At 46.2% G+C, this 16896-nt stretch overlaps 1 protein-coding gene across 1 annotated transcript in view; it reads left to right on the forward strand.

The window, feature by feature from the left end:
- The window catches only part of LOC140410352 (uncharacterized), a 485957-nt gene that overhangs the window by 198495 nt on the left and 270566 nt on the right, over nucleotides 1-16896 (forward strand). The window contains exon 12 of the mRNA XM_072498368.1: nucleotides 706-741. Within this exon, the coding sequence (XP_072354469.1) occupies nucleotides 706-741 (36 nt within the window). The remainder of the gene's footprint in view (nucleotides 1-705; nucleotides 742-16896) is intronic.

Genomic DNA, 16896 nt, shown 5'->3' on the forward strand with positions numbered 1-16896 from the left:
AAGAGAATGGGGATGAGAAAAATATCAGCCATGATTGAATGGCTGATATTTCGATGGGCCGAGTGGCCGAATTCTGCTCCTATGTCTTATGGGTGGATGCTGAAAGGATGCCTCCCCTTGTGGGAGACTGGAATTAGGGGGACATAGTTTACAAATAAGAGATCACTGGGCAGCACAGTGGGGCAGTGGTTAGCATTGCTGCCTCACGGCGTCGAGGTCCCAGGTTCGATCCCGGCTCTGAGTCACTGTCCGTGTGGAGTTTGCACATTCTCCCCGTGTTTGCACGGGTTTTGCCCCCACAACACAAAGATATGCAGGGAGGTGGATTGGCCACGCTAAATTGCCCCTTAATTGGAAAAAAATGAATTGGCTACACTAACATTTTAAGAAAAAAAATAAGAGATCACCCATTTACTATGGAGATGAAGGGAATATTTATTTTCCCAGAGGGTCGGGAGTCTTTGGAATTCTCTTCCCCGCAGAACAGTGGAGGCTGGGTTATGGAAGGTTAAGTTCCATAGATTCTTTATTGACAAGGGAGTTCAAGGTTATAGGAGGGGGGAGACAAGAAAGGGCCATAGTCAGATCAGGGATGATCTTTTCAAATGGTGGAGCAGGCTCAAGGAGCCAATTGGCCTACTCCTCTTAATTCATATCTTTGTTTGCATGGATGTACTAACTATCTGACTTTTTTGTTTTTATTAGGGTGATATGGGTCCTCACGGTCCACCTGGATTATACGTAAGTACCTGGGACCTTGTGCTTTTTGTGGGTAAGGTTAGTAATTAAATTTGACAAAGGTGGAAGTCTTTGGGGCTAGAGCAGGCCAGGGCGATTCCTTTTGAAATGCTGGAACAACCAGTTCACTCAGACAGCATTCTCCGAATACTAGCCTTTTAGATCACAAGCTCAGGATCTTCATTTGTGATGTAAAGATATTTTAAATTATTTTTGCAGCACTGCACTTAAGTTTAATTTCACAGCTTGTGATTAAAATTGCAGATCACTTAATCATAGAATCCCTACGGTGCAGAAGGAGGCCATTCAACACATCGACTCTGCACCGGCCTACCCAAGCTCACTTCCCCGCCCTATCCCAATAACCCCTCAACCTAATCTGCACATCTTTTTTGAAAAAAGCCCCTAGTCGCCACATTCCGGTGCCTGTTCGGGGAGGCTGCTACGGGAATCGAACCGTGCTGCTGGCCTGCCTTGGTCTGCTTTCAAAGCCAGCGATTTAGCCCTGTGCTAAACAGCCCCGTGTAACACTACAGGGGCAATTGAACACTAAGGGGCAATTTAGTATGGCCAATCCACCTAACCTGCACATCTTTGGACTGTGGGAGGAAACCGGAGCACCCGGAGGGAACCCACGCAGACACTGGAGAACGTACAAACTCCACACCGACAGTGACCCAAGCCGGGAATTGAACCCTGGTCCCTGGCGCTGTAAGGCAGCAGTGCTAACCAGTGTGCCACCATGCTGTTCACACCTTTATAAATTGGTACAGCAAACTTAGTCTTCCTCTTGGTAACACATTAGCTGAAAGCAAAATCTTGTGGGTTTCACAGCAGCTGTTGGCAGTGTGAGGGTTAATATCTATAGGGAAGACTTTGTTATCCAACATCCTATGGAGCAGCTTTGAGCAATCACTGCCCTTGATTTCCCCTCCATTGACATTCTTAGACTGTGCAGACAGAGATTTGTTCATTGTGATTGGGAACTCTTCACTCCGTTTTGGCAATATTAGCTCATGGAAACAGGGAGTGATTTCCACGCCAGCTGGACAAAGTCAGAGCAGTGGCATTGATGGGACAATTTTTAACTTCATTCCCCCACACATTGTGATTCAGCATCCTAAACTGGAATAAGAAAAGTAACATTAGGCTAGATTTTACGCTGCAGGTGATGCCACCCACCCACCCCCCCCCCCCCCCCCCCCCCCCCAGGCAAATGGCAGGCAGCACTCCAGTCAGAGCAGCGCCATGGGGAGTGGTGGTCCCTGTTAGTACAGCAGTGGCTCCCAGGTGGAAAAGTACTGCATGGAGCCCGGCTTCAAGGTCTCGATGAGGGCAAGTTGTCAGGTCTCGGTGCAGGGTTTAGGGGGATGGGGGCAGCAAGGTGGGCAGAGCAACAAGAGGGGAAATGGGGCTGGTTTAGCACAGTGGGCTAAATAGCTGGCTTGTAATGCAGAACAATGCCAACAGCGCGGGTTCAGTTCCCGTACCAGCCTCCCCGAACAGGCGCTGGAATGTGGCGTCTAGGGGCTTTCCAAAGTAACTTCATTGAAGCCTACTTGTGACAATAAGCGATTATTATTATTATTTATTATTATAAATGGGATATTTTGTGGGGCGCTCTGACTGGCAAAGGAAGCCCAAAAAAGAGATACACCCTTTTGTCGCACACCAGCCCACTTAATTTCACTGGACAGTCTGGACACTTGGCACTGATACCCACCATGGCTAAAATCCAAGTAGCAGCAGGAGGAGGCCCTAAAGTTACCATTAGCCGCCTTTGCTCCAAGGAGAACATCCCCAGCTTCTCCAGCGTAACCGTGTAGCTAAAATCCCTGGAACCATTCTGGTAAATCTCCTCTGCACCCTCTGTAGAACCGTCGCTATTGTGTTGTGACCAGAACTGGACTGACGACAGAGTTGAACATCGGAACACCAGAAATATGAGCAGGAGTAAGCCATTCAGCCCCTCGAGCCTGCTTTGCCATTCAACTAGATCATGGTTATTCTTCTTCCTCAGTGACATTCTCTCCATATTCCCTGATGCCTTTACTAATCCATTCCAGTCTATGGCTACCAGGAGTGGGAGGACGTCCTACCTGTTGATCATAGCCCCCCACCCTTCCCTGAAATTCTCTTGTTGCTGGCTAGTCAGCACCAAGATTGGTCCAGCTGAATACAGGGAGTTGCATTGAAATGTCTGTTTGGGCATTCTCTCGGCTCTATTCATAATGGTTCTGCTGCTCCCCCCACTTCCCTGCAGGAACAAAAGGATGCTGGAATGCTCCCCACATCAGCTGACCAAAGATTGAAAAAGGGCTCATGCCAAAAATCAACCAGTATCTTGGCATAGGATGATGGAAAATGCCATCACACCTTTGCCTCAACCAACCCAAGTTTATATTGGGGCAATATGGAGGAGGCAAACACAAGGCACCACTTCTCCTTCACCAAAACTGGTTGCTCGTAACATGGTCCTTATCAGTCCTGGGAGGCTTACAGCATTCATTTTGTCATTTGCAAAAACATTGCTTCAGTGATCGCAGATGAGTGGGAGAAAAACTCTCTTGCAACTACTAAATAAAAATAGATCAAAAACCATTCCAGTTCAGGCAGTCAAGTTGGCTTCTGGCCCCAGTAATCCTATGTTTTGAGGAAAGATTAAGAACATTGGGTTTGTCATGGACAAATGGGTCAAGGATTTCAAAAGCTACCATTAGAGATATCATTTTAAGAATTGGGATAACATAGGAAATCTGAGCAGAACTATTTCAGAGAAAAGAAAATAGGTGTGGGAACAATTGTCAGAGGAGGCCATTGAAATAATTAACATTGATAAAGTTGAAGGGGCAGATTGTGGCTTGCAAATTCCTCCTGTGTGCTATTTTTAGTGCACTGATGAACATGTTTATTGTTGTGTGTCAAATTGCATTGTGCATTTTGTCCACTTGGTTAATATTCACACATACCAGCAGAGGGAGTCTGCACAGAAGGAAAAATAAAGAGTCTATTTTTAAGGGCTTCAACAATTCTCATTCTAAATGTCTCTGGTTGGAAATATAACCTTCTGTCCCATAAATGTTTACATTTCTAAAAATTCTTCCCTCCACCATCTTAATGCCATTAGCTTCCTTACTTTGAACTGATTATGACTTAATAAAAATAGAGCACGCAAGAATTTGGGGTGGATGCATGAACCAGGGCATTTAAAAATGACACATCCATAAATTCCAACTACCATACTTATTTCTGGAGAGGGAGATGTGGTAGGAAGGCATATAGGTGGGGGATAAAAAAGAGACAAGCTTGTTAGGAATATAGGAATTAGGAGCAGAGGTAGGCAATTCAACCCTTTTGAGCCAACGCCGCCATTCAATCAGATCATGGAGAATCTCTTCTCCATATCCCATTGACCCGTTTTTAAAATCAGAAATATATCTATCTCCCTCCTGAAATCATTTAATGATTCCGTCTCCACCGCACTATGGGACAGCGAGTTCCACAAATTCACCACCTTCTGCGAGAAGTAGTTCCTCCTCATCTCAGTTTTAAATCTACCGTTCTCTCAACCTATATCTGTGACCTCTACTCCTAGATTACCCCACAAGGGGGAACATTTGGTCTACGTTTACTTTATCAATCCCATTTAGTATCTTGTATACCTTGATCAGATCCCCTCTCATCCTTCTAAACTCCAGTAAGTATAAGCCCAAACTGTTTGATCTCTCATACATCGACCCCATCATCCCTGGAATCAATCCGGTGAATTTCCTCTGAACTGCTTCCAGATAGCCTTATCCTAATGTCAAAATATTCCATGTTCCTGTTTTACCTTTGATGATGGGAGAGACAAATTGTCAGCTGCTGTGAAGTCGTCATGGAGATATTGGCTGCAGAGTACCAACAGTTACTAATGAGTCTTTATTGGGAGTTTTTTACCATGCATGTAATGAGAGGAATTGATATTGTGTTCCATAAATGGTTTGTCGGTACATGCAGTTTCCACAATTTCCCTCACACTCGTGTCAAGTGAGATTGACACATCATAGACCTCATCTAAGCATTCTCGTGAACATCCCCTTGGCCTCCAGTCTAAATCCAGGGAAAGAAGGAAAGATCTCTTCAATAAAGGGAAGAATTTCTAACTTTTTACACTTCAGGTGACAGATACTTTACAGTGTGTACTTGATTTAAAGCATAAAGTTCTGTGGGGAGCTCAGTTTGTTATTGGCGGCTGCACCTTCTTCAACAGCAATAGGGATGGTATCTCGGGTTGATTTAGAGACAGACCCAAATGGGCAGTTATATATTATTGTATAGTCTTGTCAATAGTTAGAAACTACCTAGGAACTAAAGGACCACATCAGAGCTGCTGTAGAGATTGAAGTGATGTGAACATAACCAGTTTGATTCAGTTTGTCTTTTGAACAAGACAGCATGGAAAAGTTAAACATAAAAGCATCTGAGCTTTACAAACTTAATGTGTGATTATTAACTGCATCTGAAATCACATGGGATTAGGGGTAACTTATTAGCTTGGATAGAAGACTGGCTGACAGACAGGAGAGTCGTGATAAATGGGTATTTTTCTGGATGGCAAGATGTAACTAGTCCCTGCATCCACCAATCTTTGGGGTAGCGAATTCCACAGATTCATAATCCTTTGGGAGAAGTAGTTTCTCCTCAAATGGGGTGCCACAGGGTTAGGTCCTTGGGCCCCAGCTATTTACAATCTATATTAACGACTTGGATACAGGGATAGAAGGTTCTATAGCCAAGTTTGCAGATGACATAAAAATAGGTGGGACAGTAAGATGCAATGAGGAACCTTACAAATGAATAGAGATAGGATAGAAGAGTGAGCCAAAATTTGGCAGATGGAGTTTAACGTGAATAAGTGTGAGGTCATGCGTTTTGGTCTAGGTGGGGAGAGACAGGGCGGCACGGTGGCACAGTGGTTAGCACTGCTGTCTCACGGCAGCGAGGTCCCAGGTTCGATCCCAGCTCTAGGTCACTGTCCATGTGGAGTTTGCACATTCTCCCCGTGTTTGCATAGGTTTCGCCTCCACAACACAAAAATGTGCAGGGCAGGTGGATTGGCCACGCAAAATTGCCTCTTAATTGTATTAAATGAATTGGGTAGTCTAAATTTATTTTTAAAATAAATGTGGAGAGACTTTGGGCTGCTCCGATGCAGAGGGACCTGGGTGTCCTCGTGCATGAGTGACAGAAAATGAGCATGTAGGTGCAGCAGATAATAAGGGAAGTAAATGGAATGTTGGCATTTGTAGCAAAAGGAATTGAGTATAAAGGTAAGGAAGTGTTGTTGCAACAATATACAAGGCATTGGTGAGGCCACACCTGGAGTATTGTGCACAGTTTTGGTCCCCTTATTTGAGGAAAGATGTAGTGGCATTGGAGGCAGTTCAGAGGAGGTTCACTAGATTGATTCCAGAGATGTGGGGTGCGATTCTCCACTCCCGCGCCGGTTGGGAGAATCGCCTGGGCCGCCAAAGTTTCCCGGGACGCCGGTCCAACGCCCTCCTGTGGTTCTCCCAAGCGGCGGGAATGGCCCGGTCGAGTTTCGCGGGCCGCAGGCCGGAGAATCGCCGGAGACACCCAAAGTGGCGATTCTCCGGCACCCCCGCTATTCTCAGGCCCGGATGGGCTGAGCGGCCAGGCCAAAACGGCGGAATCCCTCCGGCACCATCCACACCTGGTCGCTGCCGTCGTGAGCGGTGCGTGAACGCTGGGGGGGCGGCCTGCGGGGGGGCGAGGGGGGATCCTGCACCGGGGGGTACCTCAAATGTGGGGTGGCCCGCGATCGATGCCCACCGATCGTCGGACCGTCCTCTCTGAAGGAGGACCTCCTTCCTTCCGCGGCCCCGCAAGATCCGTCAGACATCTTCTTGCGGGGCGGACTTAGAGAGGACGGCAACCACGCATGGGTTGAAGGGTTATGGAGAACGAGTAGGGCAGTGGGGCTGATCCAGGATGGGATCAGCCACAGGGCAGCACGGTGGCGCAGTGGTTAGCATTGCTGCCTCATGGCGCCGAGGTCCCAGTTTCGATCCCGGCTCTGGGTCACTGGCCGTGTGGAGTTTGCACAGTCTCCCCGTGTTTGCGTGGACTTCACCCCCACAACCCAAAAATGTGTAGGATAGGTGAATTGGCCATGCTAAATTGACCTTTAATTGGAAAAATGAATTGGGTGCTCTAAATTATAAAAAATAAGGATCGGATCAGCCATTGATCACATTGAGGGTGTTTCGGCTTTGGAGGCTAAATTGTCTACTCCTGACCTACATGGGTCCTAGGGAGGAGATGCTCTGGCTGATTTTGCAATCCAGCTCTTGTAGCGTTGTAGGTAACAGATGAGGAACATATCAGCATGATAGAATGGCGGAGCAGACTCAATGGGCCGAATGGCCAAATTCTGCTCCTATAACTTATGAACTTACAAGCCAACAAGAACACATAGCATAGACGTAGAGCATTAATGTGAAGACCTGCTGAATTTCTATCAGAGTAACAGCAGGTGAGAGACCACGCGTGTACATATGCATCATCCCTCTTGCTCAGTTCCATACGTGTCTCTCAGGGGAAGGCCATTATCTGCAGGGTTATGTGTACCTGTCTCAGTGGGGACTTGTGAAATATTCACTCAGTTGGCTCTTAAGTGTTTTGTACTGGAGCTGAGTGTTTGGTCAGTTGCCAGAAGTTGTTCCTCTTCATCACTGACTCAACAGATATTTGGGATAACAGTCTGTACAGTCCAGCTTCAACAAGCTCAGGTGAGGCATAAATGCTGCCAAATCCTCGTAATTGCTTTCAAAGCCACTGTACACAGTTATATGAAAGTTCTACATGGGAACACTTCCAATTATATTTCCGATGGAGTTGGTAATCACATGCAGTGTTCAGATAGATATATGTGTGAGACCTTTAGATCGTTTGACAGGGACATCCTATGAAGATAATTTTACAAAGATACATAGAAACATAGATAGAAAATAGAAGCAGAAGACCATTCAGCTCTTCGAGCCTGCTGCGCCATTCATTATGGTTGTGGCTGATCATCCAAGTTCAATACCTTGATTTAGCCTCCTCATTTACCACCCCCCCCCCCAATTTTCCTTGATCCTGTTAGCCCCAAGAGCTATATCTATTTCCTTCTTGAAGTTACACAACATTTTGGCCTCAACTACTTTCTGTGGTAGCAAATTCCACAGATTCACCACTCTCTGGTAAAGACATTTTTCCACCACCTCAATCCTTACCCTCAAGCTATGACTCCTATTTCTGGCCTCCCCCCATCATCAGGAACATTCTGTCTGAATCTACATTCTGAAGTTACATTCCAACACAAAGCCTTCCATTCCTCCTATCTCCATTACCTCCGCATTTCTCTCACCATCTCACCCTCTTTCCCCCTGTTCTTTTACCCCCCTCCCTGCCCCCCGATACCCTAACCCTGCCCTCTATATTTTCATTCCTGCCCGTATCTCCTCTCTCGCCCCCTCTCTCCTCCTATATCCTCTCCATGTCCCACCTCTCTACCCCCATCTCCCTCCCCAGTGAATATGTCACCATTTGGGCTGTGGACCTTCCATGATTTTGCATCCATTAATCAATTCCGGCCTAAATTTCTAAAAGACGTTCTCAGGAGACGAGGCTGCATTGTCACAAAATGTTGTGTTTGTTCCATGTCTTGTTCTGTCCAGATTAATTTCACAGAAGTATTCCATTGTAATGAACAATTAATGAAGTTTGTGGTTTCACAGAGTTGAAGCAAAGACTATTATGACGTTCCCTTTAAGTGGCTCAGTTTGATAGCACTCTGAGATATAAGATTCTGATGTCCAGTCCCACTCCAGGACTTGAGGTCAAGAATCAAGGCTGATACTCCAGTGCAGTGTGGATGGAGTGCTGCATTGTTAGAGGTGCCTTCTTTTAGGCGAGCCATTAAACCAATGCTCTACATGGCCTCTTGGATGAGGATATAAGATCCCACAGCACTATCTTGAAGAAGAGAAGGGGAGTTGTGCCCAGTACCCTGACCAATATGTATCCCTATGTCAATATCACAGAAGCAAATCTTCCAATGTGGGGAATGGCAAAAGACTCAATTTAAATTACCGATGCACCTCAGGACCCTGAGTAATGCAGAATCCATACATCCTTACCTGGGAAGTTTAAACATTCTGGCTGCTGTTTTTACCCTGCTGCAGTGTTTCCTATGACAGTGAGATCAGATGGCCAGAGTCATGGGAACTTGTGCTATTAGCCCTATACATTCACTGGTTGCTACATGGATTGACTTGGATCTTTTTGTAACAGATGTAGAACCTGTTGAACATCGTAATTCAAAGTAAATCAGCTGGAGTATCAAAACACAGCAGCTACCACAGCAATACTCCCCCCCCACCAGCACTACTCGGCAGGCCCCTGACAATACCCCCCCGCACCCACCCCCACAATATAGTTCACCGACCCTTACCTTCACTGCCTGGCAATATCTCCTCAACCCCATCCTTTCTCAACAATGTTCATCCACACCCTAGCCATGTTCATTCCCATTCCACTTCACATTTCCCCCAGCTACCCCACCCCACCCCCCCTCAGCCTCTGATCAGAGCTCACCTCCTCCCAACTCTCATTCCAGAGTTCCTGGCTCCTGCCTGGCCGATTCTGGAACAGTCAGCATTGTCGGTGAGTGCGGGGTTGAGGGAGGATGGGTGCTCTCAGGGCGTGACAGAGGGTAGTGAACATTTTCAGGGAGGGTGAGTGCTATCGGAGAGTGAGGCAGGGAGGTTGAGCATTGTCGGATTGGTGGTTGAGCATTATTGGGGTGAGAGAGTGTGGGCACAGTTGTGGGGTGAACATTGTCAGGGAGTGAGGGGGTTCATCACTGTCGAAGGGTGAGAAAGATGGTTGAGTACTGTCATTGAGGGGTGGCGATGCTGAGCGAGGGTAGGTAGGGTGTTTAATAGTCCATTTAAAGAAATGTAAATCAGTGAACTGAAGACAGACCTCCAGTCTTCCATTCTTTTTTAAAATATTTTTATTCAGGACATTTTCCATTTTACAATGTACACAACCATCGTGCAACTATTATAATAGTAAACAAACAGCCCAGCAACCCATTCTAAATGTCCCTCATTTGTGCAAGAAACTTTCATACCCTCCCTTATCCAACCCCCCTACCCCCTGCTACTTGCTGATGTCTACTAATTCTTAAAGAAGGAGATAAACCACCTCCATCTCAAATAGAGCCCCTCCTCCCCCAACCCCCTAATGCCGTACTTCATTTTTTCCAGCTGTAGAAACTCCAATAGATCCCCCACGCATACCGTTGTTTTAGGCAGCTACGGAGCCCGCCACCCAAGCAGAATCCTCCTCCGGGCTATCGGGGAGGCAAAGGCCAACTCATCAGCCCTTTTTCACCTCCTGTAGCTCCGGTTCAACCGATACCCCAAGTATCGCCACCCACGGGCACAGCATCACCTTTACCCTCAAACTCTCTGACATTGTCTCGAAAAAGTACTCCCAGGACTTCTCCAACTTAAGACAGGGCCAGAAGATGTGCGAGTGGTTTGCCAGCCCCCTTAAACATCACGCGCAGCTGTCCTCCACCTCCAGAAAGAACTCACTTGTGTGTTTTAGTCATGTGCGCTCTAACCTGGAGCAGGCTCAGTCTCGCATACGAGGAAGTAGAGTTTACACCGTTCAGAGCCTCACTGCACACCACCTGCTTAAATGCACAACCAAAATCTTCCTCCCATTTCCCCTTTATCTACTCCAGCAATGCCCTCTTCCCCTCCATCAACTGCCCATAGATATCCGAGATCTTCCCCTCCCCATCTCTTCCAAGGATGCTATCTTGTCCATTAGTGAGGGGGGCGATAACAGAGGAAACGTAAAAAGCTCCTTCAAACAAAGTCCCCGCCTGTGTAGACCTGAACCCATTTCCTCTCGGAAGCTGAAACCTTTCCACCAGTTCCTCCAGCCCCACAAACCTGTCCTTCATGAATAAGTCCCTCACCCTCTCCAGCCCCTCCCGCTCCCAGACCTTGTACATCGGGATAAATCTGTGATTTCCTTGTATCGCCACCCTTTGCGACATCGACTCCAGCTTAAAATGTTGCCTTAAACTGGTTCCATATTCTGAAGGAAGTTATTACCATCTGGCTGGTGAGAATGAAAGAGGAGCCATCACAAAACCCTCAAACATGACTCTGTACAGGAAGCCTCCTCCATCCGCTCCCAAATCAACCTTTCCTACATGACCCACTTCCAATCCTTCTCAATATTTGCTGCCCGGTGGTAATTCATCAGATTAGGCACTCCAGCCCCTGATTGTCCCTCCTGCAAGAACACTCTTCAAGCTGCAAAAACACTCTCCAAACCCATGGTGTCTGCCCTCCCGTACAAAGGTCGAAATCAGCATTATTGATCTTCACAAAAAATTATGTAGGTTAAAAGATTGGGAGACTCTGAAATACAAATAAGAATTTTGGAAGGACCGTCATTTTCACCATTTGGACCCTTCCCACCAACGATAACGGGAGAGCATCCCACCTTTTCAAATCCCCCTTCATCCCTTCTACCAGAATGACCAGATTTACCATATGCAACAAGCTCAGTCATGAGCCAAGTATCCAAAACTCGACCGACCTGGCCAGCTGAAATAGCAATTTCTCCAGACCTACAACCTGCCCCTGAGGGTTCACCGGGAACACCCCACTCTTCCCGATATTGAGTTTATAACTCAAAACGGAGGAAAACTTAATATCTCCATAATCTTTCCCACATTGGAGAAAGGGTCTGTTACATACAACCATACGTTGTCCGCATATAGTGAAACTGATGCTCCATCCCAACCCGCCCACCACTCTCTATACCTTTCCACCCTGTTAAGTCTAAGTGGATGTGGTTTCACTTGAATTACACTCATTACTTGGCCTCCCAAAATTGTTCATTGCTGCATTCTGGCTAGAGTCACCACCGGAGGGTGCAAAGGCTCCAGTGTAAAATGGTAAATGGGCAGATTGAATTGTAATCAGTGAAAGGCACACACTCTTCAATGCTGCCCAGAAGATCTGTGCCATTATCTCTTCAGTCATCATGACAAACACAAGAATGTCCAATTTCAAATTACCACAATTGGGGCAGCACGGTAGCATTGTGGTAGCACAATTGCTTCACAGCTCCAGGGTCCCAGGTTCGATTCCAGCTTGGGTCACTGTCTGTGCGGAGTCTGCACATCCTCCCCGTGAATGCGTGGGTTCCTCCGGGTGCTCCGGTTTCCTCCCACAGTCCAAAGATGTGCAGGTTAGGTGGATTGGCCATGATAAATTGCCCTTCGTGTACAAATTTGCCCTTCGTGTTGGGTGGGGTTACTGGGTTGTGGGGATAGGGTGGAGGTGTTGACCTTGGGTAGGGTGCTCTTTCCAAGAGCCGGTGCAGACTCGATGGGCCGAATGGCCTCCTTCTGCACTGTAAATTCTATGACAACAATTTATGTTACAAGAGAAAAGGGTGCTGATTGGTTGGCAAATCTAACCTGTTTGGCAAAGGCCTTGCCATGGAGAAAGCAACAGGGAACTGCAGATGTCCCAAGCTCCAAGTGTAATACTTGAACATATTCCTTTTGTTTATAGAGAACAGGTCCTTGCACGGGAATGTGTCAATCCTTGCAAACATAAATGCGCCAGGTTAGAAACTCAACTGAATTGGTTGCTAGGGTAGACATTTGTGCACTGGGGATTGTTCAACAAGTGCTGCCCAGTCACATAATCACATCCAAAATATTTAGGTTTTGCAAACGCAGGGTGAGTACAGTCTTTATTCTGCCTCTTAGGAACAACCAACGGGACATGTTATACCAGTGTGGTGTCGGGCATGTAGAAAGTGAAGTCAATGGGAGTTGGAGAATGAATTGGCCAAGCCAAAATGATTACCTCTGTTGACCTATCTGGGGACAAGTGATGATAAGCTATTTTTCTGTGATCTCTTTTGCCAATAGGTCAAGATAAAGAGGTGTCAATTGCATATGGATTCTGTTACTGATATTTAAAATGTCTGGTTGATTGACACATTTATAGGATTATCGCAAGTCGTTTTTTTAAAAAGATAATTATGAATGGGTTATTCTTTTTAAGTAGTTCCATTGCCATTGTTACTCTAGGGTTTATCGGTTCTGTACAAGAGACTGTGGTGTAGGAACAGAAATATGATTGGATAGAGACAATACTGGGTGAATGAGCATGGGAGTGCAATAAATTAGCATGGATGGTATGAAGGGGTTTTGGTAATTGGGGAGGGACATGAGTTGGCACACAGGATATCAGGGTCATGAAGGGGGCTTGGGAGGGAGGGGGGGTGATGCATGTATAAGTCCTACCTTTTCAGAGGTTCACAGACCCAGACGATAGTTCACGACTCTGAGGGGTGGAGTCATGTGGAGAAACTGGCCCGACTCCAAAATTTTTGTGAGGGACTAGAAGATGCCTACTCTGCAGTGGAGCTGACCAGGACGAGAGTGCAATGCAAGGCCTTAATTTCTGCATCCTTATCTGCACTGCTGAAAATGGAAGGGACAGGAATCTGGAATTGGGTCCCACCCAACAATATTAAATGGCTCCAAAGTCCTTGGGACTCAGTGAAAATCCAGCCATATGATGCTGTGACCTGTACTAAAACTGGAGTGAACCAGCTTTTGCCATGGCTCGGGTGCTTTCATTTCACTCTGTCTCCTGGCAGCTCTCTAAATCATGCATACTTTAATTTGGACTTTAATCATTAATTTATCTCTCTGCTTGTGGTTGAATCTGTTGTTATATGGGATGTTCATTAAAATCTCTTCGCTTCTGTGCCTTTGAGATCATTAAGAGGCAAGTCTGGCTACAATTGAACTAAAGTATCTGCACTGTGGAGTTCATCTGGTGGAATGCTAATGGGAGTAAAGAACATTGTGACAATGTGACTGCCAATGAATTGCCCTGTGGAGCTCTATATTGATAATTTTACACTTCTTTCCGAATGGAGATTTCACTGATCGTCAATCCACCAAAATAGGTGCCAACTGTTTTCATGCAAATTATCACCGACCCAGTCTCGGGCCTGTGTAGCAACAGCTGGACTGTCCGAACATTAAATTCTTTTAATGTTTTGCCAGTACCATTTTTTAAACTGCGCCTTTTGTGGTGCTGTGCTCTGTCCAAGCACAATAGATTTTGAGGGCTTTAACAAGAATCAAGGAGGACCTGGGACTAGTCCATGTGCACACAACTACAGCATTAAGCTGGCGAATGGGGTGCTTGGAAAATTCAGCACAGCTGAGTGTGACAATTCAACATCTGGAATGTTTGGCAAATGTGAAATGCTTGCAACTTAGATTGGGCGGACAAAATGTCTTCGTAACTTCAGAGTGGATTTTTAATTAAAATACAAAAGTCAGATGTTTTGGGAATCCTAAATATTTTGGCACAGCTACAGAACTGTTGAGGCACAGCGTTCAATTTGAACTCTGATGGATGGACACTGACAACATAGCATAAACTGGACATCTCATTTTCAGTTGATGGCTCAATAGCTAATGTGCCCTCTGACCTGCCAGATACTTAGCCTTTGAACCAGCCAAACGAACTTGTACAGTCACAACACCAGTGTCAAGCTAATTTAAGCTTAACTAGCCTAAAACTCTTAGAAGATGCAGCCTTTTATTATTGTGTTTTCGTATGGTTACAGCAACTTCGAGTTAATTTGAGAATGCAACAGGCACACGGGGCCGTGATATTGAACTTGGACTCAAACCTACCACAACATGCTCATGATCAGCTTCAGGGAATGAGACTATTTGACCGTAAGATGTGGGAGCAGAAGTAGTCCATTCGGCCCATCGAATGTGCTCCAACATTCATAGAATTTTTATGGAATTTACAGAGCAGAAGGAGGCCATTCGGCCCATCGAGTCTGCACCGCCTCTTGGAAAGAGTACCCTACCCAAGGTCAACACCTCCACCCTATCCCCATAACCCAGTAACCCCACCCAATACTAAGGCAATTTTGGACACTAAGGGCACTTTATCATGGCCAATCCACCTAACCTGCACATATTTGGACTGTGGGAGGAAACCGGAGTACCCGGAGGAAACCCACGTACACACGGGGAGGATGTGCAGACTCCGCACAGACAGTGACCCAAGCCGGAATCGAATCTGGGACCCTGGAGCTGTGAAGCAATTGTGCTATCCACAATGCTACCTTGCTGCCCAGCCATGTTCAATGAGATCATGACTGATCTGATATAATCTTCAACTCCACTTTCCCGCTTTAACCCCATAAACCTTGATTCCCTTACTGGTTGAAAACCTGGCTATCTCAGCCTTTAACATAATTAAAGATCCAGCCTCTACTGCCCTCTGCGGTAAAGAATTCCACACATTCATTGCCCTCAGAGAAGAACTTCCTCTTTACTTCTGTCTTAAATTGGCAATCCCTTCCTCTGAGATTATGCCCTCGTGTCCTAGACTCTCCCATAAGGGAAAATAACCTCTCCGCATCTACCCTGTCAAGACCCTGACCATCCCATATGCCTCAATAAGGTTGCCTCTCATTCTTCTAAACTCCAACGAGTACAGGCCCAACCTACTCAACCTCCCCTCATAACAAAATCCCTCCATACCCAGGATCAACCGAGTGACCTTCTCTGGACTGCCTCCAATGCAGCACATCTTTCCTTAGATAAGGGGACCAAAACTGTTCACAGTATTCCAGGTTTGGTCTAACTAATGCCATGTACAGTTTTAGCAAGACTTCCCTATTTTTATATTCCATTCCTTTTGAAATGAAGACCAGCATTCTACTGGGATTTTTACAGTAACTTTGTTGCAGTGTTAGTGTAAGCCTACTTGTGACACTAATAAAGATTATTAAGTGCAGTTACTGTTGTAATGTAAGAGTATATTGTGCCTTATGGTCCCAACCTAATTCTTTTGATGAATGTTAAACTACAATTTAGACCAGGAGCCATATTTCCATTTTCTTCTCGCTCAAGGGGCCACTGAGCAAATTTGAGAAAGATGAGGTTGTGGTAATCGGTATTAGGGGTATTACGGTACCTAGGTTGAGGCTGTAAGACCATTGGTGTGGGAGGTACCTGAGACAGGAAGATCATTGGTGAAGCCGGCCTGCTGGTTCCGCCCAGTAAGGCGGAGTATAAGAGTCTGTGTCTCCCTAGCAGCTGCATTCTGTACCTGCGCTGCTGGGGGAATCATCTAGTCCAATAAAGCCTTCAGTTGTCATCCAATCTCGCTTCTGGAGTCATTGATCGAGCATCAGAGGTTAAACGTGGTTTCAAAATGAAGTTGCGGTATGAAGAAAATAAATGACTTGCTGGGCAAAACAAAAGCAATGTTAAAGCAATAAAGTGATCATTTTTTAAAAAAGGTTCGCAATAAAGATCACTATTTGAGTGCGAGAGGGACAGTCAATGGGTGGGATTCTCCTTCCATTAACAAACAATGGGATTCTCTGCTTCCACTGTAGTGAATGGAGTTTTGGCTGACCGCCAAATTGCCCGTCCTTGCTGGTGGCGGTTGCGGGCGGATTCGCAATGGCCTATTTGTCTGGCTCACACCCAATTTCTTGATGCTCACTCACTCGCCTTAACCCACTGTGTGAGTGGGTGTGATTGTGTGTTCATGGGGATAAGCGTGTGTGGAAATCTTGAGACTGCACGTTGAGCCAGGCACACACGCACACATTTCCCACTCGCACTCATTCACCCCCCCCCCAACAAATACTTCGTCTTTTTCTCTCCCACACTCACTAAATCTTTCCTTCTCCCACACACCCATTCTCTCCCCCACACATCCACACCCACTCTCACGTCAGTTCGCTCACCCCCACACTCACTCACTCACACTCTCTTTCACACATCTCTAAGCAGTGAGTCTTTTCGTTTTCACCTTGCATCCTCCCACCACAACTCCCATCCCACCCACAGCATCACATCCAGCCTCTTCAGGCCCAGCAACGTGTCTCTCCCTCTCTCACCCCCCAATAACTCTTTCACTGAAGTCCGGTTGTTACTCCTCCAATCGCCGACTACTTCTCTCCCATGTTTGCTATTGATAGACTCACTCGTGACTG

Source organism: Scyliorhinus torazame, chromosome 4 (assembly GCF_047496885.1).
Source record: "Scyliorhinus torazame isolate Kashiwa2021f chromosome 4, sScyTor2.1, whole genome shotgun sequence".
In the NCBI taxonomy this organism is placed as follows: Eukaryota; Metazoa; Chordata; class Chondrichthyes; order Carcharhiniformes; family Scyliorhinidae; genus Scyliorhinus; species Scyliorhinus torazame.